The sequence below is a fragment of the Diabrotica virgifera genome, chromosome 6 (assembly GCF_917563875.1).
Source record: "Diabrotica virgifera virgifera chromosome 6, PGI_DIABVI_V3a".
Classification (NCBI taxonomy): domain Eukaryota; kingdom Metazoa; phylum Arthropoda; class Insecta; order Coleoptera; family Chrysomelidae; genus Diabrotica; species Diabrotica virgifera.
The window spans coordinates 215,050,045-215,074,980 of NC_065448.1; the positions used below are offsets into that span (position 1 = coordinate 215,050,045).

General features: G+C 34.9%; 2 protein-coding genes across 2 annotated transcripts; one reads left to right on the forward strand and one right to left on the reverse strand.

Moving 5' to 3' along the window:
* Nucleotides 1-3,224: 3,224 nt before the first annotated feature.
* LOC114336134 (protein Vhl) lies at nt 3,225-3,776 on the reverse strand. The gene has a single exon (XM_028286464.2). The coding sequence runs from the start codon at nt 3,774-3,776 to the stop codon at nt 3,225-3,227; it is 552 nt and encodes a 183-aa protein (XP_028142265.2).
* Nucleotides 3,777-3,796: 20 nt separating this feature from the next.
* Nucleotides 3,797-7,963, forward strand: LOC114336135 (trafficking protein particle complex subunit 2-like protein). The gene is made up of 5 exons (XM_028286466.2): nt 3,797-3,884; nt 6,707-6,879; nt 6,936-7,023; nt 7,075-7,154; nt 7,815-7,963. Exons 1-5 carry the CDS (start codon nt 3,852-3,854, stop codon nt 7,858-7,860), a joined length of 420 nt encoding a protein of 139 aa, XP_028142267.1. The 5' UTR covers nt 3,797-3,851; the 3' UTR covers nt 7,861-7,963.
* The last annotated feature ends 16,973 nt before the right edge of the window (nt 7,964-24,936 follow it).

The window sequence follows — 24,936 nt, forward strand, 5'->3', positions numbered from 1 at the left end:
TGCAGTTTGCCACTCAAAATCACAAATGATCATTTATCTGGTGAAGAGTATTATTATGACTTTGTTCATGCTGACTATGCAGCAATTCGTTCATCCCTTCAAGCAATTAATTGGGATGGTGCACTTCAAGGAAAAGTACTCTCTGACATGGTTTCTGTATTTTACGACATTTTTTATTCCATCATTGATTGTTTTGTTCCGCTAAAAAAAATCTGTGATAAGAAATATCCATGCTGGTACTCCTCTGAGCTGAAGAAGTTGCTTCACGAGAAGAAATCAGTGCACAAGATATATAAGAGCACAAGGTGTCCTGAAAGTTATGCAGCATTTAGTAACTTAAGAACTAGATGTAAATTTTTATCAAGACAGTGTTATGCTGATTACATTCAACGTACCGAACATTCTATTGTTAATAACGTTAAATCCTTTTGGAAATTTGTAAGTAGTAAAAGGGAAAATAACGCTATACCTAATACAATGACTCTCGGAGATCGTACTGCCTTCAATGGAACTGATATTGCTAATCTTTTTGCTAACCAATTCTCTTCCGTCTATACTAACCAATCCTTACATCCGCATGTAACCCAGATTTCACCTTTGGTTAATGTGTCTAATTATCACATTGAAATTTCAAAAATCTACGAAAAACTGTCTGAACTCAATACCAACAAAGGTCCTGGTCCTGATGGAATTCCCCCCACTTTCCTTAAAACATTCAGCATCATTCTATCGCGCCCACTTTTTTATATATTTAATAAGTCTTTATCAACAGGGGAATTTCCAGACTACTGGAAAAACTCTTATGTCACTCCAATATATAAATCAGGTCGAAAATCGGATATAGGTAACTATCGTCCCATTTGTATTCTTAGTGCTATTCCTAAAGTTTTTGAGAGCATTATTTCCGATTATTTAAGTTATGACTTCTCGCCAATTATAGGGGCCCAACAATTTGGATTTACATCCAAAAAATCAGCAGAATTGGGTCTCATAACATATGTTGATTTTTTGACAGATGCTCTTGAGAGGGGTTTACAAGTTGACTCTGTGTATACTGACTTTTCCAAAGCTTTCGACAAAGTTAATCATGAGCTCTTGATTCATAAACTTTATTTATACGGAGTTGATGGCCTTATATTGAAGTGGCTCAAGAGCTATCTTACGCAAAGATCGCAAATTGTCAGGGTTAATCATCACTATTCTCATACCATCTCTGTTAACTCAGGTGTACCACAGGGATCACACTTGGGACCTCTGTTGTTTAATATATTTATCAATGATCTAATACCCTGTTTCCAAGTAAGTGAAACTTTGTTATTCGCTGATGATTTAAAATGTTTTAAAATAATCACATCTGAGGCTGATTCACTTAGTCTACAAGGTGATATTGATCGCCTATCTAACTGGTGTATGCAAAATGGTATGTGTTTGAATGCATCCAAATGCCATATTCTTCGTTTCCACCGAACTCATCATCCAATCATCTTCGAATATAGTATAAATAATCTGACCTTACATTCTGCCTCTGAAACTAGGGATCTAGGTGTGATCCTTGACTCCGCCCTTAGCTATAAATCACACATTTACAGTACAATACAGAAGTCTATGAAGATGCTTGGCTTTATAAAAAGAACCACTAGAGACTTTACAAACATCTCAGCTATTAAATCTCTTTATTTCTCCCTGGTTAGATCTCATTTCGATTACTGTTCCACAATTTGGTCCCCCTATTACTTTACTCATAAACTGAAGATTGAGGCTGTCCAACACAATTTTCTGAGATATACTGCCAGTAAGTTGCATGTATACTATGACTATTCTGTATTAGAGCGCATACTGAACTTACCTCCTCTTGAGGTACGCAGAAAACAAAGAGACTTAATTATTTTATTTAAAATTATCAACGGGCTGTGTAACTGCCCCGAACTTCTCTCCAAAATATCTCTATTTGTCCCCAGTCGTTCGACTAGGCAGGTGCAAACCTTTTATGTCTCTTTTCATAGATTCAATTATTCCTACAACTCATTTATTCCTAGAACTCTTCGATTAGCTAACTCATTAAATAACCTCGAAATTTTTAATATATCAGTTTCCCGCTTTAAAAACCTAATTTCTTCCCTAACTTTTTAACTTTTTAATATTTTCGGCCAGAGCTTTTGTATTGTGATTAGTGTTACATGACCTGTATGTATTAGATAACTTAAAACCGTTATACCTTACAACATTTCCGAATTGATTTAGGTGATATCTTTTGTTTGTAATTGTACTGACCTAATGTTATCTTATTCTTTTTTTTTTTTTCTTTTTTGTAACTGTATTACTCATACGAGTTATTCTTTCTCAAACCACTTGGTTATATGTTATATTACGATAGTTTATGTTATATAATTGGTTAACATTAATGTTATATAATTGTATAATTATGTTATATAATTTAGAACACTGTAAAATTTATATCGGAATAGGGCTTGCCCGTGAATAAATAAATAAATAAAATAAATAAAAATGTAACTTGTCTTTCACAAACAATACAAAAAATTTCGGTACCCAAACCAACCACTCCTAGAGGAAAATTCTAGGTGCGCCACTGGTGCTACCACAATATTCACAATGTATCAATATTACAACAACAGAATCAACAGAACCCTCTATAGCAAATTATGCAAAAATACAAAGAATGTGGTGGGTAGGTAACTTTATAAGAATGGTTAATGACAAAATACCTAATAGATGTTGCTTAGTGGGACGTCAGCCAGTAGTAAGACCAAGAAAGACTGGATAGATAAGTGAGACTTAATACTAAAGAGATATTGAGGGTGGATATCTGGTGGAGAGCAGTCATCGATAGAAATACAGTAAAACTGATTTATCTGCAACCTTGAGGAGAAGCGACGACAGACGTAAATCTGTTATACTGTACTTGGAGGCAGATTCTGGGGGAGACCATGACCCGGCTTGGGCTGTAACGCCATAGGAGAGAGATTATTGCGTTTAAATGTGGCCACAGTATGTTTGATCCAAGACGAAAAGAGCATGCCGCTGCTTTGGGGCTTAATATGTTAATTATTTTACAGCACTTTATATTAGTAGTCTATATTTTAAATATAATTTTAAATGACTAGTGATTATAAAAGTTTTAGAGTTCACTTAAACTATGCATTTATTAGATTGTAGCGCTTGTTACAAATCCCTTAAACTCGAAACACTCCAAAAACACATTTTTATTAAGAACTGCTAAAAGTATATAGTAAATTGTTCCTCAATTTAATAACCCTTTTTAAATCTTCGATCAACTCTCTAGGTAATTCTAAAACTTCAGCATCTTTACAACTCTTCAGTGTATTCCTAACAGCTAACAGTGCAGAATATTTTAAACTATACATAGGAACCGTAATATATGCTGGAATTCTAGCTTCATCTATGGGAAATACTTTTTCAGGATGAACTCTCCAATATTCTCTTAAAGTCTTTGGAAAAAACACAAATTCTTTTTCTATATGAAGTCTATCCTTTGTATGGTAATCAAATGCCACCCAGGGATGAGTGTTATAGGTATTTACATCAAGAAAATTGTCTTTACTTAACTTTCTGTACCTAATATATTTTCCACTATAATTTATCCAGACTATGTCTACGTCCCTATCTGTGGTATTTATAAATCTTACAAAGGCACTCGTTCCTGTGTTTCCCGATCTATGATTTTCTTCAGCTATTTGAAATCTCTCATCTTCATTTTCTTCAAATTCTCCCGCCTGTACCAGCACTTCAAAACTCATCCTGCTGCGCCGTGTCTGTTCTGAAATCGTATCGTGTAAGTAGACCTTTAGTTTTGCACTGTTTACTAAGTAGAAATGGCTGTATGTGCAGCAATAATTGGAAAAGATGTAAGTTTTTGGATTGTTTTTTACATTTACAACTCGATTAATAAACAATGGCTGTTTGAATTAATTATTAAATATTTGTTTAATGCACAAATTTTGTTATTCTACTTGTGTTTCTTATTTACAGCTTTTTTAATATTTACTTGCAAAGACAATAATGGCATGACAATGACATTTAATTGACATATGTGATAATTCTTCTTTTTCCTGACCGACGTCATGCTAGACATTCTAGACATTCAGCTAGCAGGTTGATAAGTGAGAAGGGTGACGACAAATGTGTAATTATACAGGGTGTAAACAAAAAAGCATGTCATAAATTAAATCACATATTTTGGGACCAAAAATAGTTCGATTGAACTTAACTTAGTACAAATATGCACATAAAAAAAGTTACAGTCCTTTGAAGTTACAAAATGAAAATCGATTTTTTCCAATACATTCCTATATTGAAAACTAAGTAGAAATTTTTTATTAAAAATGAACATGTGGTAGAATTCTTATGGCAGGAACGTCTTAAAAAAATGGCAGTGAAATTTGTAAACTCTATAAAAATTTTATCGGGGTTTTGTTCCCTTAACCCCCCACCAAACTTGTGTATGTTCCAATTAAATTATTTTTGCGGTACCATTAGTTAAACACAACGTCTTTAAAACTTCTTTGTCTCTTAGTATTTTTTCAATAAGCCAGTTGTTATCGAGATGCGGCTTCTTTTTTAATTTTTACTTAAAAATTTTATGGGGGTTTTGTTCCCTTAAACTCCCCAAATGTTTGTTTTCGTTCCAATTAAATTATTATTGTGGTACTATTAGTTAAACACAATGTTTTTAAATTTTTGCCTCTTATTATTTTTTCGATAAGCCAGTTTTTATCGAGATCCGCTTTTTTAATGTTTCAAAATATAGCTACAAAATGTAATGTTGTTCTGAAGCTATTTTCTTGTGGCGTTTTTATAATCAATTATTTTTGATGGGAAATAAGCCACAATTTTACCAAGAAAATGATTTTATTAACGTTTTAAAGCCCAAATCGGGTTTCGTTTTCAAAATACAAAATACTACTAAAATAAACAAAAATGTTGTTGCTAAGTAAAAAAAAAATCTTCTAATAATTTATTTAATCTGACTCATTTATATTGGCAATTCAGACGTATATTATACATTTTAAAGTAGAAGACTTTAAAATGATATCGCCAATATTTATGAGTTGCGTTCCTGGGACGACTTTACTAAAAGATAGTTCATTCGATTACATGAAATCAATCCCAACTCGAGAATATTCATCACAAAAAAAAATCATAGCATGTGATCTGTCTTTAAAAAGACAACCAAATGCAACGATGACAGTAAAATTCTCGCGTTAGTCCATAGTAAATCACGAGGGAAAACCAGGAAAAAACCTCGTGATACTATCCCGACATCGTAAGTATTTGGTCTTACATTTAATTTACTTTCAAAAAAGTAATACCAAATTCTGACTTTATTATGTTTAAATTATAAATAATATTAACAATACAGAGATATACAATAAGTAATACTAAAATATAAAATTTTTACTAACTCGATATGTTATTGACTTACTAATCGTGGTATTTTCTTTCTATTGACTTCCTCTTTCAGTATGGGTAACCACATCTTACTGCATTCTACCGAGGAATTTGCGACACAATTGGTTTCATTTAGCATAATTAGAGCCGCTTCTTTGATTTTTCTCCTTTTACTATCTGATTCTTTCAGGACTATACTTGAATCTCTCCACTGAACTCTATGTTCATTATCCCATGCATGTTATCGCATTCACAATATATTTTATAAATACAATTCTTTGTTCTTTCTTGTTCATTGTTAGGTTTAGTTTTAGATAGAATAGATCTCAATGTGTTTGTTGTTTTGAATGTTGTTGAAATGTTGAATTTATTTCCTATTGTTTTAAGTTTCTCGGATAAATAAAAATCGAAACGTTAATAAAATCATTTTCCTGGTAAAATTGTGGGTTATTTCCCATTAAAAGTAATTGATTACAAAATGTAAATTATAATTTTTTTTTGTTATTACCAGATCTCTATAATTTTACTCAACCATTTACAAATAGTTGGTTAATTTTACAAATGTTCAAGATGTCTCCATAAAAACTGGCTTATCGAAGAAGTACTCGAAAAAAGTTATCGAAAAGTTTTAAAAACATTGTGTTTAATTAATGATACCATTAATTTATTACCTGACTTTTGTTACACTAAGGGCCGGTTGTTCGAACGCTAATCAAAAATAATCATTATCAAATATTTAATTACTGTCACCAACTGTCAATGTCAACTTTGTTTGAATTGCTGAAAACATAATTGATTACAATTATGAAATTACTTAATCAATTATGTTAATAATTGTTATGTTAATTTATTAACTAATCTCATAATTTTAATCAATTATGTTTTCAGCAACCCAATAAAAGTTGACATTGACAGTTTTGGTGACAGTAATTAAATATTTGATAGTGATCATTGTTGGTTCGAACAACCGGCCCTTAGGGCCGGTTGTTCGAACGCTAATCAAAAATAATCATTATCAAATATTTAATTACTGTCACCAACTGTCAATGTCAACTTTGTTTGGGTTGCTGAAAACATAATTATGGATTACAATTATGAAATTAGTTAATCAATTATATATGTTAATTGATTAACTAATCTCATAATTATAATCAATTATGTTTTCAGCAACACAATAAAAGTTGACATTGATAGTTGGTGACAGTAATTAAATATTTGATAGTGATCATTGTTGATTAGCGTTCGAACAACCGGCCCTAAGTGTATATATTTTTTTCAGAATTCGCCGAAATTTTTTGCTACCATAAATCCAGATGAGGAATTACACTTTCAGTACAAAGTTCTTTCATCTCTAGACGTTGTCGAAGAAAAATTAAACTCTGGATTGAAGAGCGGAGCAGATATGAGAGAACTATACTTAGGTATGCTGCTCTCATTGGAAACACACAAAATGTATGTATATATCTTATAGCAAATTATGGATTTTCTTTAACTAATTAATCTTTTAGCTATGGTTATGTAACGAACACAAAAATTAAGTTTATTATTGTGATTGACTCGACCAATATGGCCATAAGAGATAATGAAATAAGATCAGTAAGTACCTGGGATTAAAAAAAAATCAAATTTAATGTTCTGCGTTTTTAGATGTTCAGGAAAATACATTCAGAATACGCTGACATAGTCAGCAATCCCTTTTATATACCAGGAGAGCCAATTTCTTCTAAGTAAGTAAAGCTTTGTTCAATAAAAGCAGTTAAAATTTATTTTAGCTCTTGTTCTGTCAATTGCTAGCAGCTAAATTTTTTGCTATTCACATTTAATACATATATAGTCTTATAAAACTGGACACTACTGGAAGAGTTAAAGTGCTTGACACACTTTCAAACGAATTCCTTCCACAACAAGGTGTCAGACAAGGATGTATACTGTCTCCACCATTATTTAACATACATATATTGTAGTATATTATGAGAAGAGCGCTTGAAGGATGGGAACATCAAAATAAATGACCGACAAATAAACAATCTAGGATTTGCAGATGACACCCTTCTTGCAAATAGTCAAGAGAACCCCATCGCTCACCTCACAAACAATAAAGTATCCAGAAAGAATGGCATAGAAAGACATTTCTTAAATGTATTTAGAGGACCCCGATACTTGATACCAAAACTGATATTACAATAAAAAATTTAGGGAAAACGTGGACCTGGTAGAAATCAACATTCTTGGCTAATTAATATAAGTGATTAACGCCGCGGTGATTAATTAGCGGTGATGAACGCCGCTACTATTATTTAGACATGCCGAACAGGGTGTTATGCTAATAAATGTTATCATGTGTATGTATTCTATGAATAGGTTAATTATTATTTTTTTATTTTCAGGGCATTTACTTCAAATATTAAGAGTATAATGACTGGTACCGTTTAAGTTATTTCTATTTTAAGTGAATAATAATAATTTATATTAAATAAATTTGAATGTGATGTATAAGTATAACTAAAGTTGAATATAAATAAATATGTTTAAAAAATACGGTCTATTTTAACCCTTTGTTTCCTGAAAACTTTTACAGTCAAAAATTGAGGTAAAAATTAAATAATCTTATTCTATTGGGTTCCTAAAAGACAAAAAAGTGAAAATATTAATTTTTTTACGTATTTTTTTTTATTGATTATGGTTTCGGCATGATACCACTAGGAAACTAGAGATTTTTTTCAAGCAAAAAACTGATAACTAAATAATATAAAACGTAGGTTACTTTTTATGATACAATAAAGCTATCTAAAAAAATGCTCTCTAATAATGTGAATAAACCACCTGACGACATATTGTTTAGCTCTCTGAAGGAATACACTTTTTTTCCTGAAATAAAAAAATAAGTAGGTACATATCCAGTTTCCTAGTGGTTTCAGGTTGAAACTGGCATTTTTATGTCAATAAATATACTTATTATAAATTGAAAACTTTTAGTAATAAGAAGTATTAATCATAGATACAAATGTTTCTAACATTGTAAATAAAAAATTAAGTTATCTGCCATAGCGAAATAATCTAAAAACCACCAAAATTGCTATAACACTATCTGGCTTCAAAACACGTGTTATTACCAACTAATAACTGAATAACGAAAACGTAAATGGTGGTACGCGATATGTTTTATAGTAGGAGGAGCCTTAATACGTCCTATAACGTGAGTGGTTTCAGGCAAATACCACTGAGAACATAGAAAAAAATTTATTTGTGTGGTTTCACAGTGAAACCAGTAGAAAACAAAGGGTTAACAAGTAACAATGTACCTACTGGTTATACAAAGTGTAACAAAAAGGTAGAATTGGTGAGTAGTTAGAGGATACCTCAAGGAACAAAGGTGACATGATGCCAACTTGCGCTTTTACCCTGTGGGTGGATACCACCCCTTCTCGGAGGTGAAAATTAAATTATTTTATTAAAAATAACCCCATAATTCGATAGGGAGACAAATTCTAAGCAAAATTTTTTATATAAACTTATTAAAATAAATCAAATCTTTTTGAGTTATTAAAGATGAGATTTTATTTTTTCGTGAGAGAAATGCATGTTTTTATCCGATTTTTCATAAATAACTCAAAAACTATAAGTTTTTACAAAAAAGTTATTAACAAAATTGAAGCTAATAAAAAATGAAATAAACTCTTTACTAGAAAAACCTTTTAATGTTAACTAAAAGTGAGTTATAGGTAATTGAATGTATATTTTTTTCGGCGAGTACCCAAATCTAAGTATTCAAGCTTAAATAACGGGAAAATGATGCATTTTATAACATAAACTTATTTGTCAAACATTTGTCAAAGTACATAGAAATATCTATCAAATAAGCCCCCGAACAAGTTGATAGCATTAAAATTTATGTTCCAAAAACTTTTCAACATGTATCTTTTAAAGATTTTTCCAAAAAATGTTATTGTTTTTCTTTAATTACTTTGTTAATTTTTAGGATATCAAGTTTACCTAAAAACCATTTGAAATTTAATTCCAAGGTCTATTCAACTACGTTAAACTTAATCTTTTAAACCCCTTACTTTTTTAAACGTAAAAGGTTAAATGGCCCCGGGTTATCGCAGCAAAATTTAATCTTTAAACGCTTCTATCTTGGTCATTTTTTACCCTACAAAAATAGTAAAACAGGTAAAATAATTGACACAGAAAAAACTAAAATTTGGTTATGTATCGTTTTTTACGTATATTGAGTATTTTTGGAGTTATCGAAAATTATGATAATTTTAAAAATTCTATTTTTTAAATTATATCTTTCTTTCAAAAATATGCGTTTTAAACCGGTCAAAATTGTTGAAGTCATTACTTATGCCTATATAAAGAAATTCTTGTAAAGATTACTATAAATTTTAATTTTTGTGGAAATGGCGTATGTTTTATTTTTCACTTTTTCCTAAAAATATCATAAGGGTTCTCTTATTTTCATCATGACTTGCTTAATTTTGATGCTATTAACTTCTTCTGGAGCTCATTTGATAGGTATTCCGAAGTACTTTGACAAGTGTTTAGCAGGTATATTTTATAAGATGCATCGTTTTCCCGTTATTTAAGCTTGAATTTGAGTACTCGTCGAAAAAAATATACATTCAATTACTCATAACTCACTTTGAATTAACATTAGTTTAGTTCTTTAAGTAAGGAGCGTATTAAATTTTTTATTATCTTCAATTTTGGTAATAACTTTTTTTAAAAAGCTTATATTTTTTGAGTTATAAGTGAAAAACAGCCTTAAATCATGCATTTTTTTTCTAAAAAATAAAATCTTTGATCTTTAATAACTCAAAAAGTATTGATTTAAATTAATTACTTTATATAACAACTTTTGTTTAGAATTTATCCCTCTATCGACTAGTCGTATTATTTTAAATAAACTAATTTTCACCCCCGAGAAGAGGTGGCATCCACTCTCAGGATAAAAGCGCAAGTTAGCATCATGTCACCTTTGTTCCTTGAGGTATCCTCTAACTACTCACCAATTTTCATGAAAATCGATATGGAGGTTCAACGAGATCGAAGGTGAAAATCTTCAGTGACTGCACTAATAGGTTTCTCGATATAATGTGCTAGAAAGAGATAACATCAAGTCATTCCAAGAGATCTTGTCGTCAGGAAGCGCGGAAGGTACGCTCAGTCTATGTTAACATATAAGTTTATGGGAAAACCTCATATCTCGGACATATAATGCGCTACACGGAATAAGAAACAACTACAACTAATTATGGAAAAATTGAAGTAAAACGTGGTAGGTAAAGGAAGAAAGAAGAAATTGTGGCCCAGTACTTAAAGAAAAACTCTCATACACCAAGTCCACAAAGACTTTGCTATACTGGTAGCCAACTTAAATAGATATGGCACATATGTGGAGAAGGAACAGAAAAGCGAAATAAAAGAACTTGTTGAAAACGCCGATATCCAAACAGACGAGTGGAAGTCAACAACAACAAGACTAACAGATCAAGTAGTAAATGAACTTCTCAAAATTTTATACTAATACCTCTTCTCAAAAAGGGAGACAACTAGGACCCAAATAACTACAGAGTAGTATTACACAGAGGAATTAATTTTTTAAATTAAATTAATTACTGTTTATTATTTAATCTTCATTTGAGGATCTATTATTTTCCACTTTCTCTTACATCTGTGCTTTCTAATTTTGTTATATCGGGCATTAAGTCTGATCTCCCTGGTTTAATATTTAGTCCATTCCTTCACGGTTTTTGCTCTAAATTTTAAAGAACCGCTTGGATTGACATGAAATTTGGCATACGTATAGCTTACATGTCAAAGAAAAAAAGTGATATTGTGCCGATGTGTGCTTTTGCCCTGGGGGTGACTTTCACCCCCTCTTTGGGGTGAAAAAACATATGTCCAAAATAAGTCCGGAAATGGGTAAACTGACTAATTTTAAGTAACTTTTGTTCTATAGAGCTTTTTCGCCAAGTCAACACTTTTCGAGTTATTTGCGAGTGAATACGTTCATTTTTCAACAAAATAACCACATTTTTAGACGGTTTTTCGCAAATAACTCAAAAAGTAAGTATTTTGTCGAAAAAAACGTTCTTAGCAAAAATATAGCCTATAAAAAAGTAAAAAAAAAAAATGGTGTACGCGTTAGGTCTCTGGATCTCGTAGAACCAGAGTTATAGCCAATGAAAAATAGATTCATATTCACCAAATTTCAAATAGAATATTTCGACGAGAAATATCCAAAAAATTAAGCACTTTTTGGGGAAAACTCATTAAAACTTTTTTAAAGTGATTAAAAAAAGCTTTATTTCTGTTTTTACAAAAAGTTTCTAACATTAAATTTAAGCAAGTTACGCTCAAAATAAAGTTGGTCCCTTTTGTTTTTGCAAAAAAAAAATCGGGAAGACCACCCCCTAATTAGCATCTTAAATGAAATTAATCGTTACCGCTCCACAAATTATTTTACTAATATGTTGTGTTTATATGATCTGTAAGTTTCATCGATTCCAAGTGCTTATTTTTGAAAAAAATTGGTTTCAAAGTAAAATTTTTAAAAATTTAAATTTTGAAAAATATGTTTTTTTTTCAAAATACCTTAAAAATTGTTAGAGATACCAAAAATCTCGAAAAACAAAAATAGTCAGATTTGCTTTTTTGAATATCATGTATTTTTTTGTTTTTCTGTCAGACAAAAATTGATTAAGAGGAAACAGTAGCGATCATAACAGGTAGCGAAAACGCGTTCCAAGATTGCGGCTGTAATTTTGAATATTTTTTCGAGATATTTGGCACACGTATTCGTAATATAATAAAGAATGGCGGTACAGAGCCCAATTTGAAAAATATATTAATATGTGGAAATTACTCTGTAATTAAATACAATATTAAAAAAACGAGCCTGTACCGCCATTAAGAAAAACAAAAAAATACACTTTTTTCAAATAAACTTTTTTATCCGATGCCTAGATTTTGTATTATTTTGGAACTACTAAAATTTTTTATTTCATTAGTAGTTCCAAAATGACACAAAATCTAGGCATCGGATAAAAAAATTTATTTGAAGAAAGTGTATTTTTTTGTTCTTCTTAATGGCGGTACAGGCTCGTTTTTTTAATATTGTATTTAATTACAGAGTAATTTCCACATACTAACATATTTCTGAAATTGGGCTCTGTACCGCTATTCTTTATTATATTACGAATACGTGTGCCAAATATCTCGAAAAAATATTTAAAATTATAGCCGCAATCTTGGAACGCGTTTTGGCTACCTGTTGATCGCTACTGTGTCACCTTAAAAACATATGTTAAAATTTTTCTACGAATTAAGCACATTCCAAAATTTTGCAAAAATGTAAAACAATTGCCAGGGTATTATTAGTCCAATCGACCTCTAAAATTCAGATTTGACCTCTAAAAATCTTATGAACAAACCATAGATTTAAGAAGGTGTTTTCATTAATCTAAGGAACAAACTGACTTCATTTGCCATAAAATGCAAAAATTAGACACCAAAGCTGAACATATTTTATCTTTAAAATGCATTTGGATTTTTGTCAAAAAGACGCTCTGATCAAAAGATATTGAATTTTGACCATCGAGTTGATACAAATTCTATTTAAAAAACTGAGTTCGCGAGCGTAACTTACATTTAAAATCGCCGATCGCTTCAAGCGTTGTTTCTGAAAGAACGGTTAATTCTGCACAAAAAATGCTAATAAACATTTGGGTTCAAAATCTGAGCTACATTTTGTTTAAATAATTTTTTTATACGGCGTAAACATATTCTTGGTAATATGAAGTTTTCAATTTCCCCCTCTACTACGGGTGGTTTTAGAGGGAAGCCCGGGGGTAGGACTGGCAATATTTTTTACATCTTTTTTGGGGTACCAAAATTAATATTTTTAACAAAATTCAGCTAGTTCGTATGGCTTTTAGAGGTTAAATCTGACTTTTAGAGGTCGATTGGACTAATAATTCTCTGGCATTTATTGCTTTATATTTTTACAAAATTTTGAAATGTGTTTAATTCGTAGAACAATTTTAACATTTCTTTTTAATACAGATTTCAATTTTCTACAAACATTCTCTCATGACATTTGATTTAAAATCATTAGGGAAGCAGAAATTCTACAGTTTAGAATTCCCGATTATTTCCTATGGCCGTTTGACTATTCATCACATCATCACCCGGTATATTTGCGTGTGTATGTGTATGTCTGTGTGTATATGTGTGAGTGTGTATACATATCATATACATACTCACACATATTAAAATATATGAAAATCCGATTATACAGGTAAAGAAAAATAAAAAAACAGGAAAATAAATACAAAAAATCTTCTTTTAGGCATGCGCAAAAAAGTGCCCCGTAGCGGATTTTAATTTTGATGTATTTTTGATCTACAAGGGATAATGCAAGCATAAAAGCAAAAAAAATAGGGGGTTCGATCAACTTTTATTTAGATTTTCTCTTGAACACCGTGCGCACCTCGGTCAGAGGATTTACATATTTCAGGGAAGACATAGGCGTAACTAGCGGGATTTTGGGGGTTAGAACCCCCTCCCCCATTTGGATGTACTTTGAGCTCTATATGCTTAACACCATTACGATTCCATACCCCCAGAGACCTTCTTCTTGCAGTACCGTCTCCTATCGGAGGTTGGCTGCCATCACAGCAATCTTAACTTTGTTGGCTGCAGCTCTGAACAACTGTATTGAACTGCACCCATACCACTCTCTTAAATTTCGCAACCAGGAAATCCTCCTACGTCCCACATTTCTCTTTCCCGAGATTTTTCCTTGGATGATGAGTCTTAGCAGAGAGTACTTTTCTCCTCTCATTATGTGGCCTAGATATTCCAGTTTTTTCGTTTGTATGGTTTTTATGACTTCGCATTCCTTCCCCATCTTCAGCAGAACATCTTGATTTGTTACTCTTTCTGTCCATGGTATTTTCCACATTCTCCTGTAACACCACATCTCGAATGCCTCAATATTTTTGATGTTTATCTTTTTCAGCGTCCAAGCTTCCATGCCGTACAGCAGAACGGAGAAAACATAGCACCTCAACATTCTTGTTCTTAAGTTTATATTGTAACAAAATAATTATTGACCTACCCTCGTATACCAGCTCCCGTCTCCGGACAGACAGAACACTATCGATGTTTCGAGATACGCCGATGCAGCGACGATGACGTGCAAGCGGTCACATGGACATAGCTGGAGATATATAGATATTTCTGGAATATCTGTATCGCATATATAAATAGGACATATTTGTAAATAGAGTTAGTCTTAAGCTAAAGTTTGTAAAGTAAACTTGTATAAATAAAAAATAAAGTCGTATATAAATTACGAACCGCTAGTTTTATTGTAATTAGAAGTAATTACAGTAAATAACCGCTACAGTGGTGTTAACGGTGTGGAGTGTAAATAAATGAAAAGTAAAAAAAAAGGCTTTTGAACTTTATTCGTCGAGAATAATCGGAGTGCGTTAATTGTTCGGTATTCGGAAAGACTTTTAAAAGACTTTTGAACTTTATTCGTCGTTAATAATTGAAGTGCGTTGATTGTTCGGTATTCGGAAAGACTTAGACATTTTGAAAAGTACGTGTGTGCCGACCAAAGATGTTGCTACAAGAACTGACCATAAAACAGCTCCGTGAACAATTAGAAGAGTACGAATTAGACAGCAGTGGGTGCAAGATAGTCCTACAAGCACGACTCAAGGATGTCCTCACGAAGAACGGAGATGACCCAGAGACGTTCCACTTCCAGTCAGCAGAACAAGTAATCTTATCGAAATTAAAAACTGTTTCTGAAACGATCGACGAGACTTCTCAAAAGATCGATGAAACTTCTAGACAGAACAACGAGAAATTTGAAAGTGTTTCTCAAAAGATCGATGAGAAATTTGAAAGTGTTTCTCAAGTAATAAAAGACGTTTGTAGACAGACCGACGAGAAATTTGAAGAAGTTTCCAGAACATTCGATAAGATACAGAAAAGTGCAGACGACAATAAAGAAATGCTAGAAGAGAAGATCAAACAACTAGAGAGCATGATAACTGATACAAAAGTACAACCATCAGTTAATGCAGTAGCTTTAGATCTTGTAGTGAAGGATGAGACACCGAGAGACGAAACGTCGCATAATATGAGATTCAAATTACCACCATTTGATGGAAAGTCCTCTTGGTCCATATATCTTAGACAGTTTGAAGCTATTGCGACCGCCAATCATTGGACCGAACAAGAAAAGGCTGTTTCCTTGACTGCTGCTTTACGAGGTGATGCTGCAGATATATTAAGGTCAATTCCCAAGGGTCAAGAAAATTGTTACCAGACCTTGTTCACTCGTCTAGAAAAACGCTATGGAGATGCCCATCTACAACAAGTATACAAAGCACAACTGCGAAGTAGAAGTCAACGAGCAAGTGAGAATCTGCAAGAATTTGAAGCAGATGTGGCTCGTGTGGTGCGGTTGGCTTATCCAGAGGTGCCAGACAGCGTTTTAGAAGAAATTGCAGTAGATACCTTCGTCAATGGGCTGAAAGATAATGAACTACAGAAAGCTTTACGACTAGCAAGGCCGAAAGTTTTAGATGAAGCACTTGCTATTGCATTGGAACACGAAACGGCTAGTCAAACTTCACGAGGCCATAGAGTAAGAACCATTGAAGAAAGTGACGAACACAACGATGAACGTCTGGAGGAAATGATACGGAGAGTATTAAGTAATCAGATGCCAAAGAGACGCGAGCCTAGATGTTGGAATTGTGGAGACGTAGGCCACATTCGTCGTAATTGTAAGAAGATCGTACAGCCGTCGGAACTAGAGCGGGTCGACACCAAGGGGCAACTGCCGACCTCGAGAACTAGAGCCCCCATAGTAACTGTCAACCTCACGTCCTCCGGTGGAATCCACAACTTATACATCGAAGGTCGTATCAGTAATAGATGTAGATCATTTTTGGTGGATACAGGTGCAACGAGAACTATCGCACGTCCAGATGTAGTACGAGACCATAATAAATTATCACCTGCAACAGTAAAGCTTAGAACAGCGACTGGTGAGCTAATTAATACATATGGCGAGGCTAATATGTCAGTATCCATTGGCCAGACCACAGTTGAACATCAAGTATTAATTGCCGAGATCTCCGACGAATTCATATTGGGGATGGACGTACTAAGGAAAGTGGGGGCAATATTAGATGTTCAAAATGGAGTTCTCAAGATCAATGGTGAAGAGTTGCCCTTTCACGACGACAAAGAAGATGTCATCCGCTTACTTACTACATGCGACGTAACCATACCCGGTAATAGTGAGAAAATTCTGATGACCATGCTTGATGGACACTGCCGAGAGGGAAGTTTAAGGATGGTCGAAGATGTGGATAATGTCGAGTTCCTAACGGCGAAAACTTTGGTAAAAGTTCGAGATGTGATCCCTGTAAGAGTTATGAATTTAAGGGAAACTGCTATCAAGTTAAGTAGAGGAGCTTTGATCGGGCAGTGTGTTCCCGTGGCTTCAATTTGCTCTGTGAATACCAATGAGAAATCATCGAAGGCGAAGTATCCAAAGGAGCTTGTTGAGATGATCATTGAAAGATGCCAAGATCTTGATCATGAACGAACGGAAAAAGTGACGTCTATGCTGATAGAGTATCAAGATGTTTTTGCTATTGACACGAAGGATAAGGGAAAAACAAGCATAGTGACGCATAAAATAAATACCGGAGACGCTCAGCCAATCAGACAACGGCCTAGACGACTTCCATTTGCGAAAAGAGATGAAGCCGAAGAGATTATCAAGGATATGGACAAACAAGGGATAATTGAACCATCGAACAGTCCATGGACATCACCAGTAGTTCTGGTAAAGAAGAAAGATGGTTCAACGCGTTTTTGTATCGACTACCGCCAGCTCAATGCGGTAACAAAAAAAGATAGTTATCCTTTGCCCAGAATAGACGATACACTGGATACTCTCTCCGGTTCTCGTTGGTTTTCCACACTCGATTTAAAAAGTGGATATTGGCAAGTAGACATGGAGCCAGCCGATCGGGAGAAAACCGCATTTTCGATAGGATCAGGGCTTTGGCAGTTTACGGCTATGCCGTTTGGTTTATGTAATGCCCCTGCCACATTTGAAAGATTAATGGAGGCAGTTTTAAGAGGTCTAACATGGAAAACATGCCTGGTTTACTTGGATGATGTAATTGTGGTTGGAAGGTCCTTTGATGAACATGCCAAGAATCTAATAGAAGTCTTTCAACGATTGAGGGCAGCGAACTTGAAGTTAAGTCCGAAGAAATGTCACATGTTTCGACGAGAAGTTAAGTATTTGGGACATATTGTATCGAGTAATGGTGTAACAGCTGATCCCGAAAAGATTGAAGCAATTAAAGATTGGCCAGTACCAAAAGATAAACATGAAATTAGAAGTTTCCTTGGCCTATGTACATATTACCGACGATTTGTCAAAGGATTTGCCAATATCTCCAAGCCCCTAACAAAGTTGACGGAGGAGGGCAAAGAATATACATGGAGTGAAGAGTGCCAAAAAGCTTTCGAACAACTACAAATGGCTCTGATCAGTGCACCGATATTAAGCTACCCGGGACAGGCAGGAAAATTTGTTTTGGATACCGATGCTAGCAACAGTGCTATAGGAGCTGTTCTCTCCCAAATCCAGGACGGACAGGAAAAAGTCATCGCTTATTTCAGCAAAGTCCTGTCGAAACCGGAAAGAAACTATTGCGTTACCAGAAGAGAACTGCTGGGTGTAGTGAAGGCTTGCGAACATTTCCATAAATACTTGTATGGCAGAAAGTTCCTTCTTCGCACCGATCACGCTGCTCTAAAATGGCTCATACAATTCCGTAATCCAGAGGGCCAGATGGCAAGATGGTTAGAACGATTACAAGAATATGATTACGAGATAGAACACAGGGCCGGAAGAGTTCACTCAAATGCTGATGCCCTTTCGAGACGACCATGCAGTGCGAATTGTAATCACTGTGCCAAATTAGAGGAACGATTTTGCCCCGTGAGACGAACCACCGTAATTAATGAGCAATGGCAGCCCCAACAGTTACAAGACGCCCAAGAAGATGATCCATGTATAAAAAGAGTATTGGATTGGATGCGGCAAGGTGAGAGACCTAGTTGGCAGAACATTAGTGCATGTAGTCCAGAAGTCAAGGCCTACTGGAGCCAATGGAATTGCCTGGTACTAAAAGATGATCTTCTGTACAGAACCTTTGAGAACGATGATGGTCCAGAATCTAAGCTTCAGTTAATTGTACCTAAAAGTAAAGTGTCAGAAGTATTGCGTCAGTTGCATGACGGTACATCAGGTGGACACTTTGGTATTACGAAGACTCTGCAAAAGGTTCGAGAACGGTTCTATTGGGTGAACTGTAAAGATGATGTAAGGAGATGGTGCCGAAAATGTGAACCGTGTGCATCCGGTAATGGTCCGGTTGGTAAAAAGAGAGCACCCATGAGACAGTACAATGTTGGAAGTCCTATGGAAAGAGTAGCTATCGACATTGCAGGTCCATTTCCAGAAACCGATGCTGGAAATAAATACATCCTGGTAGCCATGGATTATTTTACAAAATGGACTGAGGCCTATGCATTACCAAATCAAGAAGCTGCTACCGTTGCAGAGGTACTTGTTAAAGAATTCTTTAGCCGATTTGGTGTTCCCTTGGAGATCCACTCCGACCAAGGGCGAAACTTTGAGTCAGCTCTTTTCCAAAACGTTTGTAAATTGATTGGTGCCAATAAGACCAGAACAACACCCCTGCATCCTCAATCAGATGGGATGGTCGAGAGGATGAACCGAACGATGGGTAAACACTTGTCCAAAGTTGTATCTGAACATCAGCGAGATTGGGACCAACACATTCATTTATTCCTGATGGCCTACCGCTCGGCCGTAAATGAAACTACAGGTCAAACACCAACCTGCCTGATGTTGGGTCGTGAAGTTCGGTTGCCCTGCGACCTAGAGTTTGGCTGCGGACCTTCCGAGGAACATGTTGCAGGCGAAGACTACGTTGACCGCCTGAAATTACGAATGAACAACATTCATGAACTTGCCCGACAACACATCCAGATAGCCAGTGACAGAATGAAAGATCAATATGATTCTCGATGCAAGAATGAAAGCTTCGAAGTAGGTGATCTTGTCTGGCTTTATAATCCGCAACGTCGTCGAGGCTTGTGTCCTAAACTGCAAAGACAATGGGAAGGTCCGTGTGAAGTTAAGAAGAAAATAAATGACGTAATATATAGAATTAAGAAGTTGCCAAACGGTAAACCAAAAGTTATTCACATAAATCGTCTTGCACCATATGCTGGCTCAAATGAAACAGAAGAAGCACGAGTCCTCCAACAGGAGATGAAAGATGTCGCACAGCCAAGTTTTAATCAATTTATGTCAAATTACGCAGAAAGAAAGAGTGCTAGATTCGGCGTGACCACAGAAGTTCAGCAAGATCTGTTTGGTGTTCCAGAAAACGTCTCTCTAGCCCACTGTGTTGCACAAGACCTCGAGATGACTAAAGGAATCTCGTCCGTATTCAATAGAAAGTTCGGCCGCCTGGACGAGTTAAGGAATCAACAACCTAAAATTGGAAGAGTATTGCGATTGGAAGATGGTCCTCGATCTTTGCTGTATATAGTGACCAGGAAGTCTTATACGGATACGCCAAGCTACGAGAACATATGGCGTGCTCTAACTAATTTGAAGAAAATGGTCTGTAATTATGACATCAAAGATTTGGCTTTACCAAAAATTGGCCATGCAGTAGAAAATCTGGATTGGAAGATTGTGAGAAGCATGCTGGAAGTGATCTTCAGAGAAACTGGCGTACGGATTACTGTGTGTTGCATGAACCCGAAGATGTCATACCCTTCAAAGACAGTAGACTGTTACTTCTTTTCTAGGGGTGTATGCAGAGCTGGAGAATCCTGTAGATTCCGCCATCCTGGGCCATCTAGAGTTGCTGATCGGGACGCTCAGATCTTAAGAGGGGAGCAGTGTAACAAAATAATTATTGACCTACCCTCGTATACCAGCTCCCGTCTCCGGACAGACAGAACACTATCGATGTTTCGAGATACGCCGATGCAGCGACGATGACGTGCAAGCGGTCACATGGACATAGCTGGAGATATATAGATATTTCTGGAATATCTGTATCGCATATATAAATAGGACATATTTGTAAATAGAGTTAGTCTTAAGCTAAAGTTTGTAAAGTAAACTTGTATAAATAAAAAATAAAGTCGTATATAAATTACGAACCGCTAGTTTTATTGTAATTAGAAGTAATTACACTAATCACGCTACAATATTTATGTCTCGGCTGCATAGGAACTTTTTCATTTTGACAAACGATTGTCTCGCTATCTCTATTCGCCTCTTGATTTCTCTTGTCTGGTCATTAGTATCAGTGAAGCAAACCCCTAAATATTTGTAGGACGTAACTCTTTCAACTGGCTGATTATTTATTGTTAAATTCACATTGGTGTGTAGTTTCTTCGTTACAATCATGAATTTAGTCTTTTTGATGTTTAGTTTTAGACCATATTTATTGGTATGAGTGTTTATGTTTTCCATCAAATACTGTAAATTTGCTAGGTTATCTGTTACTATTAACGTATGATCAGCGTATCGTATATTGTTAATTAACTCTCCGTTAATGTTCATACCAATATTTTGCTCTAGGAGTGCTTCCTGACACTGGAAGACCGTCTGGGGTGCTTCCTGACACTATGTCAGGAAGCACCCCAGAGACCATCCAGTAGTTTTACTCCCCCTTCTTTAAGGATCAATTCTGGTTACACCGTTGGGGGAAGATGTATCCAAAAATTATTATTGTTAGTTTGTTGTGTAAGGAAGAGAAACAACAGAAATTGGAGTTTCCAAAAAGGAAGCGTAGTAACTGCGTGCAAGAAAAATGGGTAAAAGGCGAGACACGGAAAGTGAACTGGCTACTTTATTTCCTCATTTCATCGATCATCAAGACAAATTTTATCAACACTTTAGAATAGGTTACGGAAAATATCAAAAACTCTTATCTATTGTAAAAATTGATGTAACAAAACGAAATACAACTTTTATAAGCTCTATTTCGCTAGAACATCGCAACATTTTCCCATTTTAAGAATTGTCTCATGTGCTTTGATATTGCCTTCCAGTACTTTTTATTTATTTTTCTTTCTTTAATTGAAATTTTTTTTTCTCTGATTCTGGCTTTGGTTTATATAACCTTTAGCCACGTAATTGTATAACTTATCACTAAGTCAGGGGAGTAATGTGTAGTGTGTGTGTGTTGAGTAAGTGTCTTGTTACTTTGCAAAGTCGACGTCATTGTCTTTGCAAAGAGACGCTAATTGTTTCCGAACGTCTGCGGTCCCTCCGGTGAGTACCGATCCCACAAGGACAGAAACTATTTTTCATTTATTAATTTATAATAAACGAAACTTTAATTGAAATAGTCACTAAAATTATACGGTGGTGGTCAAACGAAGTACAAGGAAAAATAAAAGAGAAGAGAAAATTATATAAAAAGTGGCAAGAAACCAGATCCGACACAGATCTTCAAAACTATATGGTGGCGAAAAAGGAAGCGAAAGTAGCAGTAGCAAAAGCCAATTTCTATTGGCTATTTTTCATTTATTTATTTATAATAAACGAAACTTTAATTGAAATAGTCACTAAAATTATATGGTGGTGGTCAAACGAAGTACAAGGAAAAATAAAAGAGAAGAGAAAATTATATAAAAAGTGGCAAGAAACCAGATCCGACACAGATCTTCAAAACTATATGGTGGCGAAAAAGGAAGCGAAAGTAGCAGTAGCAAAAGCCAAAGCAGAAGCGTATTCAAACCTATATGATCAACTTGATACCAGGGAAGGCGAAACGAAGATATATAAAATAGCCAAACAGAGAGCAAGGAAAGCAAAAGATTTTAATCAGATTAGATGTATCCGAGATGAAAATAATAAAATACTAGTTCACGAAAGGGAAGTCAAAAAGAGATGGAGAAAGTACTTTGACAGCTTATTAAATGTAGAATTTGACAGACAGCCTGTAGAGTCAACGGAGACAGTAGCAGCAATGGTCACCAAAATAACCAACGAGGAAGTGGCTCAAGCGCTTCAAAAAATAAAAAAAGGAAAAGCGGTAGGACCAGATGATATTCCTGGGGAAGTATGGAGAGCATTGGGAGAGACAGGAACAATGTGGCTAGCAGGTCTATTTAATAGAATTATGGAAGTCGGACAAATGCCAGACGAATGGAGAAGCAGTATACTGGTACCTGTTTACAAAAACAAGGGAGATATACAACAATGTACAAACTACAGGGCTATAAAACTGCTTAGCCACACCATGAAAATATGGGAAAGAGTAATTGACAGACGGATACGTGAAGAGACCGAAATATCCGAGAATCAATTTGGCTTTATGCAGGGTAGATCAACAACAGATGCAATTTTCATTATAAGGCAGTTGATGGAAAAATACAGGAGTAAAGAAACAAACGCTCATATGGTATTCATTGATCTTGAGAAAGCATATGATAGAGTTCCTCGAGAGATTCTGTGGTGGGCACTCAATAAGAAAGGAGTCCCTGGTGAATATGTAAAGATTGTGAGGGATATGTATGAGGGAGTAACGACTAGTGTTAGGACAGGTGTGGGAGAGACTGATAAATTTCATGTGAAAGTAGGATTGCACCAAGGCTCTGTGCTTAGTCCGTATTTATTCTCATTAGTTTTGGACCAGATAACAGCGAAACTACAGGGTAACATTCCATGGTGCTTAATGTATGCTGATGATGTCGTGTTAGTAGGAAATAGTGAAAGGGACTTAGAACAAAAACTGGAACAGTGGAGACAAGCTCTGGAGGAAAAAGGTTTAAAACTTAGTAGGACAAAAACAGAGTATTTGGAATGTTCATTTAAAGATGGAGCTACTACAAATAAAATGGTATCTTTGGATGGTGAAATGATTGTGAAAAGCAATAGTTTTAAGTACCTAGGATCGGTATTACAGAGTAATGGAGAAATAGATGGAGATGCATGCAGTAGAATTAGGGCTGGATGGATGAAGTGGAAAGAAGCGAGTGGTGTGTTGTGTGACAGAAAAATTCCAATGAAGCTGAAGGGAAAATTCTATAAAACAGCCATAAGACCGGCTATGATGTACGGAACTGAATGTTGGGCAGTGAAAAAGAAAGAGGAACAACGAATGCATGTGGCGGAAATGAGAATGCTTAGATGGATGAGTGGAGTGACAAAGAAGGATAAAATTAGAAATGAGTATATTAGGGGAAGTCTAGGTGTGGCACCAATTGATGCCAAAATGAGAGAGCATAGGTTAAGATGGTTCGGTCATGTTCAACGTCGAGACGTTAATCACCCAATACGAAGAATAGCTGAAGTGCAGATTCCTGGAAGGAGTAGGAGAGGAAGACCAAAGAAGACCTGGGGGGAGGCGATAAGGCAGGACATGTTGGTAAAGGGGATTAACATTGATATGACCCAAGACAGAATTGTGTGGAGAAATGCAATTAGGGAAGCCGACCCCGCATAGGGATAAGGCAAAGAGAATGATGGAGTCACTAAAATTATACAACCCCTTATACCCACAATGAGTATTATTAATAGTTCGTCCTTTTTATTTTCCGATTTCATGTCGATATGTCAGTTTTACTATGGCTTTTCTAGGGAGTTGTTTTAACATTTCACTGGCAAGTAAAACTCAGGTGTTTTCATAGGATTAATGTTTTCTTTAATGTCTGTACCGGGCTCTGTACCGCCATTCTTTATTATATTACGAATATGTGTGCCAAATATCTCGAAAATATATTCAAAATTACAGCCGCAATCTTGGAACGCGTTTTGGCTACCTGTTGATCGCTACTGTATCACCTTAAGATTTGGTGTTTCTAAATTTGCATACATTCGTGATCAGTGACTCGTTCAACCCTTTTTAACTACAGACCTTTCAATAATAAGGACTTTGAACCGATGAAACTTACAGATCATATAAACAATATATATACACGAGTCAAGAAACTTGTGAAGTCGTAACGATTAAGTTCATTTAAGATACTAATTATGGGGTGATTTTCTCGATTTTTTTACCAAAACCAGAAAGGACTAACTTTATTTTGAGCGTAACTTGTTTAATTTTGATGCTAGAATTTTTTTTTATAAAACAAAAATGAAGCTTTTTTTAAACACTCTAAATAAGTTGTAATGAGTTTTCCCCGAAATGTGCTTCATTTTTGGTTATTTCACGTTAAAGTATTCCATTTGGAATTTGACGTATATGAACTTATTTTTCATTAGCTATAACTCTGCTTCTACTAGGTGTAGAGACGTGATATACACACCATTTTTTTTAAATTTTTTACAGCCTATATTTTTGCTGAGAATGTTTTTTCGACAAAATACTTACTATTTGT

What these genes read in the sequence shown, in the direction of transcription:
- LOC114336134 (XM_028286464.2), bottom strand. Translation starts at nt 3,776, where the DNA reads ATGAGTTTTGAAGTGCTGGTACAGGCGGGAGAATTTGAAGAAAATGAA.
- LOC114336135 (XM_028286466.2), top strand. Translation starts at nt 3,852, where the DNA reads ATGGCTGTATGTGCAGCAATAATTGGAAAAGAT. An exon ending in CAGCAATAATTGGAAAAGAT is followed by an intron (nt 3,885 to 6,706) that starts GTAAGTTTTTGG and finishes TATTTTTTTCAG; the next exon opens with AATTCGCCGAAATTTTTTGC. An exon ending in TCATTGGAAACACACAAAAT is followed by an intron (nt 6,880 to 6,935) that starts GTATGTATATAT and finishes TTAATCTTTTAG; the next exon opens with CTATGGTTATGTAACGAACA.